At 29.8% G+C, this 14478-nt stretch overlaps 1 protein-coding gene across 1 annotated transcript; it reads left to right on the forward strand.

The window, feature by feature from the left end:
* The first annotated feature begins 1669 nt into the window (after positions 1-1669).
* Positions 1670-8991, forward strand: LOC140888273 (uncharacterized). The gene is made up of 6 exons (XM_073295959.1): positions 1670-2159; positions 5376-5915; positions 6369-6518; positions 7230-7334; positions 8713-8870; positions 8926-8991. The coding sequence occupies exons 1-6, from the start codon at positions 1670-1672 to the stop codon at positions 8989-8991; spliced, it is 1509 nt and encodes a 502-aa protein (XP_073152060.1).
* The last annotated feature ends 5487 nt before the right edge of the window (positions 8992-14478 follow it).

Genomic DNA, 14478 nt, shown 5'->3' on the forward strand with positions numbered 1-14478 from the left:
GATCGAACGAAACACATTTCACCAAAGTTTTTCTACACGCACGAACTTCAACAGAAAGGTGATATTGATGTCCAACATATCCGTTCAAGTGACAATGTAGCTGATTTATTTACAAAGGCATTACCGACATCAACATTCAAGAAATTGGGGCGAAAGATAGGGATGCATCAATTAAAAGATATTCGGTGATTGAAATCAGGAGGAGTATCAATTGTTGTACTCTTTTTCCTTCGTTCAGGTTTTTCCCATTGGGTTTTACTGACAAGGTTTTAAAGAGGCAACATTGAACTCTCCATCAATTATCTAAGAGGGAGTGTTATATATAAATGTAATATAATTGATTGATTTAATTGTAATTTTTCTTTTTTACACTAATCCCTCTACCCTATAAATAAAGGTGTTTAGTTCTTATATTACACACTCATCTTTTCTATTATATTCTCTCTTGTATTTTATTCTCTAATCTTTCTCTACTAAATTTATAACAATAAACAATATTTAACCAAGAATTTATAAACAATATAGATTTTTGATTTTTTTAATAACATGTAATTATATTAGTGGAAATAGTTAGTTAGTTGAGAAAAATGTGGGTAATTTAGTTTTGATATTTTAATGTCAAGTAATTATATTAGTGAGTAATTTAGTGGGTGTAATGATGTATATATAGAAGTTTTTATAGAATGCTAAATGCGTCAATACACAATTAAAAAACATGTTCTTCTATCCACACTTTTATAGGTATATAGATATAGATAGATATAGATATATGAGGACTTTTCAGCTGCCTAACTATGTTTTCCCACTTCGTCCGCGACTAAAACCCGGTTAGTGGTTTTGTTTTTTTTTTACATCACTAAAACCCGGTGGTTGTGGACGAAGTGGGGAAACATGGTTGGGCAGCTGAAAATTTATATATATATTCCCTTGACTATGATTTTATACTTGAAGTTCCTTCGTGGAAGCAATGTAAACCAAGGAAAATGATTGAATTTTACATATTACAAAATTTGTTACTTCATGTATATATTTTCTCAAAATAACTAAAAAAAATTTGTTCTTAAACCAATCATGGTTTAAAGGAAAAGGTCAACCTTATATTATTTTATGTATCTGAAATCACCACTCCGAATTTTAATATATTATACGTGACAACTATTCAGAAAACTTGTAGTTTTGGAATATGAATGTCCAATAATAATAGGAATAAACACGTAGCTCGCAAAATAATAATAATGGTTTATTATTATTATTTTTTTTAATATAGACGGATATATAAGTACAAATTGCTCAAAAATCTCCAATGCAAACATTTTTTGTTCTGAACTTCCTATCCACTTTTTTGTACCACATTTTTTGTTAATTTGTACCACATCTTGTATGGTTTTATACCACATCTTGTATTGTTTTGTACCACATCTTATGACTAGGGACCCTAAAGCAAAACATGTTTGCATTTGAGGATTTTTGAGCAAATTGCCCGATATATAATAATGGGGTTTTTTTATGGCATCGATTAGTATGAAACTTTCAACTCTGTAGAGTAATGACACAATATTTAATCAATCATGCAAACTATAACATTTATAAAAAGCAGAGACCTTCGATAAATTACAATTGCGTTGCTATTGAAACTTAGCAGCAATATTTTGCATAATTCCCATTTCCAATGGCCAACTATCCACTGCCCTCGACTGTTAACGTCGCGAACTTTGTATCGGTGAGGCCCTTACTTAGAGGCGAAGACCGAAGCATTCATTTTGGTATGTGGAAAGAACAAATGGTTTGTTTATTGGAAAGCCAGGGGTTGATGAGTTTCGTAGAGGGCCAAATCCCACCACTGTCTGAAGAATCCCCAGAGCATATACTTTGGAAAAGAACCGACAAGCTTATCAAGGGATGGATTTTAGGTTCCATCGGGAACGATGCTCTTGCCATGATGGTGGGATTGAGCAGTTCCAAGGAAGTTTGGCTGAAGTTGCGCGACATTTTCAATCAAAACCAGGCATCTGATTCTTCTGAAAATCGAGAGGGCGAAGGAGACGCAGTAGCAGTCGGAGGAGTTCAAAATACTACGGCGGGAGATGAAGATGGTTTAGTAGTACTCCAATCTCAGACAACCAACAATGTTAATGTTCCTCAGCAAAACAATGGAACTCGTAAGTTATTAATTATTTGATTAATATATTTTCCTTTCATATGACAATGAGAGATTGATTTAATTAATACTCTGTTATGCCTACTACCTTCCTACTCCGGCCGCATAGAGACGAGAATCATTCAACAACAATATTGCACTCGTGTTTTCATTGACATGTAGAAACAATTTACTAAAATTGAGATTATGCATAACATCCGAGGGAGTGTTTTGGAGAGCAGAAAGGATTTCTTAGATTTAATTAGCTATATGAAAATGTTTTTGAGTATGTGTGAATGTCAACTCTACCTTCAGTCAATGGCGGAGCTATAATTCCTAAACTACCCGGGCTAAAATTTTAAATTCTAGAATTATTTAAACTTTTGAATCGAATCACCAGGGCTACTATATCAAATTAATCTAAAATTTTCCCAAGATCAATATATATAAAATTTTAAAAAAATTTCGGGCCACCCGGGCTTAAGCCCGGGTGAAGCTATATGTGGCTCCGCCACTGCCTTGAGTGTTTATAAATTTTAGTCAAAAGCTAGAAGCAAGAGGTAGTGTTTGGAAGAGCTTCTAAGAAGCAGTTCTCAGCTTTTTCTTAACTAGGGTATTTGTTTTTCAGTTTAATGTTTTAAATTATAATTTGACATTTTTATATCCTTAAAATATTTATTATATTAATTATATACGTACCCTTCATTCATTTGACCTAATTTTTTCTCCTCATATGAGTTTTTAAAAGTTTCTAATAGAATTTATAAAGTTTCAATCATATATTTTCTAAATAATTTTTGCATTTTTATATAATTTACATTTTCAATTTTTTTTTATACTTAATTATTTGTTGTATTTATACAAATTTTTTCAATTTTATATTTTCATATTTTATTAATTTTATATAGTGTTCAAGAATTCATGTTATAAAAAAAATTACTTAATTTTAATATATATAATATTCATAATATAATAAAAAAATATATAAATACATTTTTTATGGTGCGAGTATTGACCGACGATTTCGGTTGGAAAATTCTAGCAAGTGAACTAGGTCAAGTTATAATATATTTGGATTGAGTCCAAGTCGATCCCACATAGATTATTGTTTAAATACTAAGATATAAATTATTCAATTTAATCTAGGCTAAATAAAATGAGGGATTTTTATGAATTAACTACAAACTAAAATAAAATAAATTATTCTAAAGCAAAAATTTTAATTAAATTAAAATAGCAGAATAAATTTGAGATGGATTCAAATTTCAAGAAAATGACAAAGAACACACAACGGTACTAGACATTGATGATTGCCACGTGTTGGATTTAATCAAGCAAGAACTATTCATATTCACGATGAAAATTCTCTAGAATAATTATTAATCTATTTCTAGAATTAACAATCTTATTTTCATTTCACAGTCCAATAATTTCTAATTGAATTTAATTAAACAAAAACGCATTTGCAACTATGGAATTTCGGCTTTCGCATAAAATCGCACGCTGAACCCATATACTAATTCTAGTCGGTTTAACCATGTGGTGATTAATATTTCTGAAGCTAATTTCAATATTTTCTTTTTCAAGTCCAGATCGAACAACAGACATACAATTAATTGGCCAGATTAAAAGCAAGAATTATGCACAAATATTAATCAATAAATATAAAATCAATCAAAAATAAATCAATTCATTCCATGAACAAAAATCAATAGTCTGGCCCTATCGTGGCCCCGTTCAAAAAACGACTACTTCATAATATAAAAAATAGTAAAAAATCTGATGTTCGAATTCATAATAAATCAAAAAGAAGAAGAAGAATAAAGAAAATCTCAGTGATGGTGCGCTAGTCTTGCTTGTGTTCTTCGCTTCTTCTCTTCCAAGCTCTCAGCCGTCAGTTCTGAAATCTGGCAAAAGTTCAAAAGTCAAAAGTCCTCCTTCAATTAGAGCTTTATTCTATTTATATTATTTCTCCAAAAAGCCTTCAATATTGCCCAAAATAATAAAAGTCTCGAAATTTTCAAATTTTTGCAATAATTTTTTTTCCAAATCTCTGAAGCGCACGAACCCTGGACAACATCCGTGTCAACCTCCGGCTATTATCTTCAAGTTGTGAACAGTAATTACACGGACCCCGGACACGGGTCCGTGTACACGTTCGGACGTCTTCTGCCTCAAAATTCTTCATTAACATGTGCACGGAGGTTGGTCCAGACAAGGCACGGGGTCCGGATATTTTTCTGGGGCTAAATCTTCATTTTCACAAAATGCACGGACCCACTTCCAGCAGGTGCACGGGGTCCGTGTATTTTACTGTCTCGAATCTTTCTTTCTCTCTAAAATGCACGGACCCCCTTCCAGAGCATGCACAGGGTTCGTGCATGAAATTTTGTTCAATCTTCTTGGCTTCTTATGATTTTTTGTATTTTTCGGCCAAGTTCCGGCGTGACATCGCATGTTTGACTTTTTCATCAATATTTAAGCTTTCTCAAATTTTTAGTCAAACCTACAAACACATAAAAGTATGACGATTTAGGCGCATAACTCGAAATAAAAATGCGAGATAAGCACGAATACGACAAAATAATATATCAAATAAGCTATAGAATTTTTGCTTATCAAGTATCAAAACTTAAATGACTAAAAGAGATCAATTTTATATGGCTTAAGAGTATGATTATTATTTAGATAAAAATTAAGCTTGGAGGCAATTATAGTCTAAAAACTCAAACTTATGCTTGCATTAGCTTTAAACTTATATTTCCAAACAATCTTTACTTTAAATTCTCACCAACTTCCAAATACTCTCTAGAAAAATCATTTTTAAATATGCAAAAACTAAACACTCCCGGGTACGCTGTTTTCGCTTGTTTTGATTTTCAGTTGATATTTTCTGAAGAGCGCTGGAATCACACCAATCATTGCTAATATATCCTGTCATCGTGCTATCACAAACTAAAACTGAAATTGGACTATATATTTAAATGATCAAACTCGCAATGATACTGAAGTGCCAAGTCGATCCAAATATTAAAGCTCGAATTATATATAACCTGAAGCCTTAACATATATCACATCTAATTGGGCTCAGACTTGGGCAGTACTCTTTGGAAATGCTTACTTTTTTTCTAAGTGCGCATTGCCGAACACTACCTTGTTTCCGAGTCCGGTGAAGACTTTATGCAATTTGATGACTTAAATTATTTTGTCCAGTTTAAGTAAGCACTAGCTTGTGCAGGCACGGATTACACAAAGTACTTGCCCTTGCGTAGGGCCATAACAAAAGCGGAGTGGAATGAAGCAAGGAGGTTGCTGGAAACAAATATAGAGGCAAAAACTGCGATTATCAGTGAAATTAATGAGACGTCTTTGCTGGTAGCCGTGACCATAGGAAAAAAGTCGAATGCTTTTGTGAGAGAGTTGCTACAATCAATGCCAAATGATGCGTTGGCTATACGAAACTCTTACGGGAACACTGCTTTGCACCGGGCTGCAATGATTGGAAATCGGGAAACTGTGGTCATGTTAGTGACTAGAAATCATGAATTGCTATATATTACAAATAAACAGGATTGTTTACCGGTGCACATAGCGGCAGTCTACTGCCATAAAGGGATCCTTGAATATTTGATAGGCATACACAAGAAACATACCGAGGAGAGACCATCCAATGGACAGGAGCTCGAGTCGGTCTACCAAAGACATATCGACAAAAGCCCGTTTGACGGACAGTTGGGAGCTTCACTCTTGTTGAGGGTCATAATTTCTCAATTCATTGGTAAGTTTTTCCTCTTTCTTTTTTTTAATGTGTGGAATTCATTGTTGGTATTTAAATGTGCTATGTAGTATTTTTCAGTATTTTAATTTAAGCATTTTCAAGCTCAATACAAGGTGAGAAGAATGTAAATAAGCTCTTGCAAGCACCACCTTAATTTATTGATATGAATTCCATTAAGAAATTATAGACTCTTCTCATTTTACCACAATTTAGACTTGGAATCACATGATGTTATTAATTCAAAAAACTTCAGAAACTCGGGATTTCTAGGTGGTGATATATGCAATTTGCCCTTTCTTTTAAAACTTGGCTAATTTTCACCGGAGTTCACCTCCTTTTTCCGTGGGAGTAGTAGTCTGCAGAAAAAAAAAACACCGAAATTGCTAAGAGCTAGGAGGCTAATTTACTATGTCAAATTGGTAATCTCAACTATTTTAATTTAATTTCTGCCAGATGTGGCCTTGAAATTGGTGCAAGAGTATCCACATTTGGCAGGATTGAAAAATAAGTCTGGGACTGATGCATTGTACGAGTTAGCTAGGTCGGGTTCTGTATTCGAAAGTGGAACAAAATTCAGTTGGTGCCAAAAATGGATTTATTCACGTAAGTTTTTGTCTTTTCCCCAATTTTTATGAGTTTTTAATTTGTGTGCGGGTTCAATACGAGGCACAAGCTAGCTATATTTTCTTGTCTTCTTCAATCAAACTTTTCGAACAACTATATGGTGTGTATAATGTAATATTATTACATAAAAATAAATACAACTACTAATTTTGATATCTTATAAATAATTGTAGTAAAAGTAAGTTTTTCATCCACATCTGTTTACGTTTTGGTTTTAGTTTTGGTTCACTAAGTTTTCAAACATTAATTTTGGTATGGAGCTACTCTAAAATTTGAAATTTTAGTGGACCAAAATCCAAAATTACATGGATGAATTTTTATTTTTTTCATTTTTTGATCTAAAGTACTATGCAAAAATAACATGTGGAAAAATTGTAAGAGTAACATTGTAACTTATCTCAATTTCCATTTTATTCTATTTTCTAGCTTAGTCAGTTAACATGATTTAGGTTGTGTAGTTTTAGTTCCTTTTCAACTGGAAAGTTGATTCAATACCAAATACGTTACTAATATCTATCACCATATCATTTCTCGCCGTAAATTGAATAAAACTGGGAGAAATAAATATGTATCATAGGAGAATAAAATTTTATTATTTAAAGAACCAAAATCACAGTGAATATTGTCGATTCTACCTCCCTTGAGTTAGATATATAAATTTTTCTACTGATTTTTTCCCTTATATTTTAGGTATTATTTTGACGGCAACAGCTAGTGACAATATTGATGATATCGTGAATCTAAGTGCTAACGATGAAGCAAGCAAGAACAGTTGGTTTGAGATAATTTATAAAAGTAAGTATCTCAATATCTTTCTGTTTTTTCTATTGCGTTAATTACATTTACCCACCCCCCCCCCCCCCCCCTCCTCTCTTAAGTTACTATTGACATTTACTTAACTCCTAGCACATTACTAGCGGTAACGCACATGCACTACGTGTGTAACGTAATATATAAATATTATATGTTGTGTGTATATTATATAACATTTATTTTTAAAGTATTTGATTTTAATATGATATTCATTTTTTGTAATTTGACATTTTTATGGGTTTTTATTTTTTATTTTTGTAATTTGAGGTTGAGCTTACCAAGAGACAAAATAAGGTGTTCTTGCTTAATATATAACTAGCGACTTGTTGCACGCAATGCGTGCTAAATAATTTATTTTTATAATAAAATTATATTTCAATTAAAATTTTCAATTAAAATGATTGTATAAAAATTTTGAGATGAAAAGAAAAGAAATAGTTAAATTTAAAAAATTAAATCATAATGGTGGGAAAAAAATTGAAATAGAAGAGGGAACAATTTTTTTTTAATTTTTAATTTATTGGCATACCATATGGTCCAAGAGACCATAAGACCTTCTTACTTAATATATAGGTATAGATATAGATATATAGTATAGATATAGTTCATAGTTATTCTATGGGTTCTTATTCCAAAGTTCATTATATTCGCACCTTATTTTGTCGCTACATACCAATCTAGCCTAAGGGTTTGTTCCATTTTAATCCCTATTCTCAACTCAAAAGACGAACCATTATTATAATTTGGTTTATATTCGATTTAAAACACGGACATGCATGCTTTTAAAATATAATAAATTCACTTGCTGAAAGTGCTTAACAAAGATTAATATCAGCTTTCGAATACTTAAATTACATCGTTTGGCTCGACCTCGTTGGTTGCTGCTCGAAATTAAGATCATTGATGCTGGAAAACATGGCTGCTATAGACGCTTTTTCTCTCGATTTTTGGGTGTTCTTCCTTATGAAGAGTGAAGATGTATTTATAGGTGAAGAGCCTTAACAACCCTTGATTTTCCATTCAAGTTTTCTGAATTATGACCATTATTTCTTGAAATAATGGCAGAAATGATGATGTTAATTTGTTGACCCTTTCCATTCTAAAACTGAAATCAGATTCATTCCTTGGCTTTATATCTTGTTGGAGTATATAGAATGGCTAATTTGAATTAATCTGAACTTCGAATTCAAACTTTAAACTTCATGGTCTTGTTCACACCTGTACATGATCTAAATTCGGAATGTTGTGAGATTCATGGTCTTGTTCATCCCTCTTCATGGTCCGGGTTTTCACACCCATACCTTATTTTCCACCTTAGTTCTCTTGGTTATGACAATTTTCACTAATGAATTACATACAGTTCCTTATGTGAAAAGCATCAGAGATAAGAAAGTAATGCACCAACAAGCACTGAAACTTGTCAATTGCGTCTGCAAGGCCTTGGAATCTTTGCCGTCATCTATCTATGAAAGGGCATTATTGTTGGCTGCACATAATGGCATAAATGAGGTTGTGGAGGTGATAATGGAGATGTTTCCAACCACGATTAACATTGCGGATACAAAAAATGAAGGCAATATATTTCATGTCGCGGCAAGAGGACGCTCAGAAAATGTTTTCAATCTCTTCCATAAAATGAAGGAGGGAAAACATTTTTTTTATGACTCTGTTGACACTTTTGGTAACAATTATATGCATATGTGTGGAGAGCAAGCCCCTGCACATAAGCTTAATCTTGTTTCTGGTGCAGCTTTGCAGATGCAATATGAATTACAATGGTTTAAGGTACATGTTACATCTGCATTACAATATTTTATAGTAACATTATATGTATTTTTAGGCATCTAAGCACACCGAATGATTCTAACATGTGCCTGTCAAAATAAAATCTTAAGCCATATTAATTATCTTTTCCCCTAGTCCTTGGTTATTTAGCTTAGGATACAAATTATCTTTTTGTGCTAACAAATTCTTCACTTTGTAATAGGAAATGGAAAATTTTGTCACCCCTTCCCATAGAACATCAAAAAACAAAGATGGAAAAACTCCTCAGATGTTGTTTACCGAGAAGCACCAAGATTTGAAATCTCAAGGGGAAAAATGGATGAAAGACACTGCCAGCTCATGTACCTTTGCGGCGGCATTGATTGCTACGGTCGTGTTTGCTGCAGCCTTCACAGTTCCAGGTGGCCTTAATAATGACAATGGCATACCAATTTTTTGGGATGACCCTTGGTTCATTATTTTTGCTTTAGCTGACTCTGTTTCTTTGTTCTCATCTGCTATATCCTTGCTCATGTTCTTATCCATCCTTACTTCCCGGTATGCAGAAGAAGATTTTCTGTATATTTTACCTACAAGATTATGCATTGGCCTTATTACTCTGTTCACTTCCATAACATTCATGGTCATCGCTTTTGGTATAGCTATACATATTATATTAAGGCACAAATCAATGTTTTTTCTCGTACCAGTGGCCGCATTGGCTTTCTTGCCCGTGACATCATTCGTGCTCTCACAATTCCCCCTCCTTATAGATGCGATGTATTCGACATATGGACCAGGAATTTTCGGGAAGAGAAACTCATTGTATTAACAATAAGAACCAAGCAAATCGAGGCCTTGATAGTTGAATGTTACTTGTACTAGTTGTAAAAGTATTTGCTATATGTTTATTCCAAGGAAGTTGCTTTTTACGGTGTAATTTTAATAATTTTAAGCCTTAATTATCATTACATTGTTGCTATACTGACAGGTGACAAATAGTGAACCTAGCAATAGAGAATAATATTTAATTCGTGAAATAATAAAATTACATATTTGTAATGGAACTAGCAAGAAGAACGTGCGATGCACGTTGACACAAAAATATAATATACATTAAAAATAAATATATAGTTAAAAATTTATTCTATTAAACTTGTGTTATTAGAAAACGATAATATAATGAGCATTAACACATATATAACAAAATGGATTGAAACAAATTTTAAAAAAATGTTTCCATCCACGCACCATTACAATAAAATAAAAAGTAACAAAACATAATAAATCAACAATTTAGATAGAGATATCATATGTATCAAAGTATATTGTTGATAACCAATTAATATAAGAGTAACGGTAGATGTAAACTTTAGTGTACACCTTGGTTTACACCTTACTTATTAATTAATTTTTTTTTTTGACCAACAAGATATTTATTTTTTATCATAAGTATTTTTTTTTTTAATGAGCGAAATTTTAGGTGAGTCTAAGCTAAGGCGTACACAATAAGGTGTAAATCTAATATTTTTTAATATAATATAAAGAACGTCTATAAAAAAAGTTGAACATATAACATTAAGTTAAATTATATACGATCTATTAAACTTGTGTTATTAGAAAACGATAATATAATGAGCATTAACACATATATAACAAAATGGATTGAAACAAATTTTAAAAAAATGTTTCCATCCACGCACCATTACAATAAAATAAAAAGTAACAAAACATAATAAATCAACAATTTAGATAGAGATATCATATGTATCAAAGTATATTGTTGATAACCAATTAATATAAGAGTAACGGTAGATGTAAACTTTTGTGTAGACTTTGGTTTACACCTTACTTATTAATTAAATTTTTTTTTGACCAACAAGATATTTATTTTTTATCATAAGTATTTTTTTATTTAATGAGCGAAATTTTAGGTGAGTCTAAGCTAAGGCGTACACAATAAGGTGTAAATCTAACATATTTTTAATATAATATAAAGAACGTCTATAAAAAAAGTTGAACATATAACATTAAGTTAAATTATATACGATCTTGTTAATTTCTTTGGTACATTTATATAGGTGAGATAAATAATTTATTTTTAAATGTTGATAATTATTTGTTCTTATTGTTATTTAGGTGGAAACTATTGGATATTGAACTAATCCTTTTATTAATTTAATTTAATATATTGTTAATATACCATGATACTTGGTTTATTACCAATAAATTAGAATATTAATAAAAAAAATTAACCAAAGTATTCATATTTTTTCATGACTTCTAAATTGTATAATTTTAAATAATGATTACAATATATATATATATAGGTGATTCTCTTCTAACTACAATCATGTTGTTATTTTACAGATTCCATTTAATAAATTCTAAATTAAATTTACTTTATATTCTATTGACTAAAATTAAGTTAAGACATTTACATCACTTAAATTAAATTAAAATTATTTAATAAATTATAAAAAGCGAAAATAAAAATAAAAATTGAAAATATCGCATTAGTTTTAAGTTTAATTGTTTATCAATTTTTCCATTTTATCATAGTTAATTATGTATTATTAGATCAGTATAATTTCAAATTAAAAGTATACATAACTACAAACTCAAATATAAATATAACTCAACTTTACATTTCTATTTTTAATAATTTTCCTGAACTCCAATTTAAATAATGAATTAAATTAATAATGTTATTTATGGGGCTATTTTATATTAGTTGAATAAACTTAATAAACTATTAAAAATAATTAATGTAATGTAATTAAATAAAACTCCTACGGAAATAACACAAAAAACTCACATGCATAGACAATTATTAATAAATCATGTGTATAACATAGCAATCAAAAATAGAAACCTAATTGTAATCAGATTGAAATAAACATATAATTAATATGAGGAGGAAGTAAATATATACGATTAATTAATTTGTCCATGAAATTAAAGTTGATAAGTAGAGCAATATAAATTCTCTTGTCTTCTAAATTTCAAAAAAAATCTATCTAATTCTTCATACTGTGTCATATTCATTTTTAAAGTTTTATTTTTAATTATTTTTTTCTTTTTATATATATATTTTTTTAAGTTTGATTTTTAATTATTTTTTTTCATTTTATAGATAGTTATTAGTTATAATAATAATTAATTAGCGGTAATTCTAAGTTGAGGAAAATGTGGATAAGTAGTTGGTGAGTCAACCTAATAATAATTAATATTTAAACATAAAAGTGTGTATAACATAAGAATCAAAAATAACAAGCTAGTTGTAATGTAGATTGAAATAAACATATAATTAATATGAGCAGGAATTAAATATACACGGTTAATTAATTTGTCCATTAAATTAAAGTTGCAAGTGGAGCACTATAAATTCTCATGTCTTTTAGATTTGAAAAAACAAATCAATCTATTTCTAACGTTTGTCAACGGTTCATGTGAAATTTATTTTAAAGTAATTCTCAAATTTTCACGGCATATACATATGACAACTTATTATCATTGCCACTAATTAGTTATCATTATAACTAATTATAAATTATTAACTATTTAATAAATGAAAAATATAATGTAACTATAGAAGTTTTATATTTAAACAAAGAAGTGTGGATAAAAAGTTGATTTTATAAACAATATTGATTTTTTGACGTTTTAATGACAATTAATTATGTTAGTGGGAAAATTTATAAAGAATTAATTATATTAGTGGGAAAATTTATAAACAATATTGATTTTTTATGTTTTAATAACAATTAATTATATTAGTGGGAAAATTTATAAAGAATTAATTATATTGGTGGAAAAATTTATAAAGAATATTGATTTTTTATGTTTTAATGGCAAGTAATTATATTAGTGGGAATAGTTAGTTGAGAAAAATGTGGGTAATTTAGTGGGAGGTTAAATGCATCAATTCACAATTAGAAAACACTCTCCAATATCCATACTTTTATAGGTATATAGATATAGATTATGTTTTAATGGCAAGTAATTATATTAGTGGGAATAGTTAGTTGAGAAAAATGTGGGTAATTTAGTGGGAGGTTAAATGCGTCAATTCACAATTAGAAAACACTATCCAATATCCATACTTTTATAGGTATATAGATATAGATATATAGATTAGAGATGGGATAAAACAAAATTGGTCTCTAATTGAGACCAAAAATAATATTGGTTTCTAATTTGAAACGGAAAATTTTAAATTCGGTCTTATATCATATCCTCTGTCAATTCATACATACACAAGTTTTAGCGATGACAAAGGGAACAACTTAAAAATGAAATTTAACTTAGAGGGTGTTTGGGAGAGCTTAAAAGCTCTTTCAAACAGTTTATAAGTTGTTTGAGAGCTTTTAAGCTCTCAAATTTTGTTTGGCAAATTTTTTTAAAAACAGCTTATAAGCTGTCAAAATAAGTTGTTTGACAGCTTATAAGCTGTTTTTAAAAAAGTAAGGGGGGGTACTTTTTTCAAAAAGATCTTATTTTAATATTCTATCTCTCTAAAATATCCTTGAATATTTTCATAAATCTCCATCATATCCTCCACCCATTAAATATTAAATATTATTTTTTAAAAAATTACAAATCACATAAATTTTTCTAAAGTAAAATATTAAAACAATTTTATTTTTTAATATATGTTTATTCTAAAACTATTTTCGTATGTGTATAACTCAAAATTTTATTTTCATAGAATTATACCCTTTTTGGTAATTTTGACAATAAAAAGATCTTATAATACCAAACATATCAACATTTTTAAGTTGTTTAAAATAAGTTTACCCAAGCACTTTAACAACTTATTTTTAAAATAAGTTCTAACAGCTTATAAGCTCGTAAAACAACTTTTAAGCACTAGGAGCCTATAAGCTCTTTTTAATAAGCTTAGCCAAACACCCTCTTAAAGCAGATCGATTAATTACCCAAGCAGATCTCGTATGGACTTAGACTCAGAGATAAGACCAAAGGACTTAACTGATTTTAGATAATTATATGGTCTTAAAGGAAATTGCTATGGATAAACAAAATTTATAAGGAATCTCTTATTAGATCAATCCTACTTCCATATGATATCCAGATCAGTTCAAGTGTTATTCAGATCAGATTTATCTTTCCGAACCATTTCATTTTTCAGATCAGATCAACTCTCTATCATAACAAAATCATCTTTTGTTGTTGGACATTTGACAAAATGGAAAATTCAGTTGATTTCGTATTTAGTTAATGTCCAAAAGAGACTCACGCAACTGTACTATATTTGGAAAGATAACAAAGACACGTAGCACATTCTGCATAATTGTCGGCTATTTTTCGAACAAAATCACACTGGATAAATTTTGAGACG

This window comes from Henckelia pumila, chromosome 3 (genome assembly GCF_033568475.1).
Source record: "Henckelia pumila isolate YLH828 chromosome 3, ASM3356847v2, whole genome shotgun sequence".
Taxonomy (NCBI): domain Eukaryota; kingdom Viridiplantae; phylum Streptophyta; class Magnoliopsida; order Lamiales; family Gesneriaceae; genus Henckelia; species Henckelia pumila.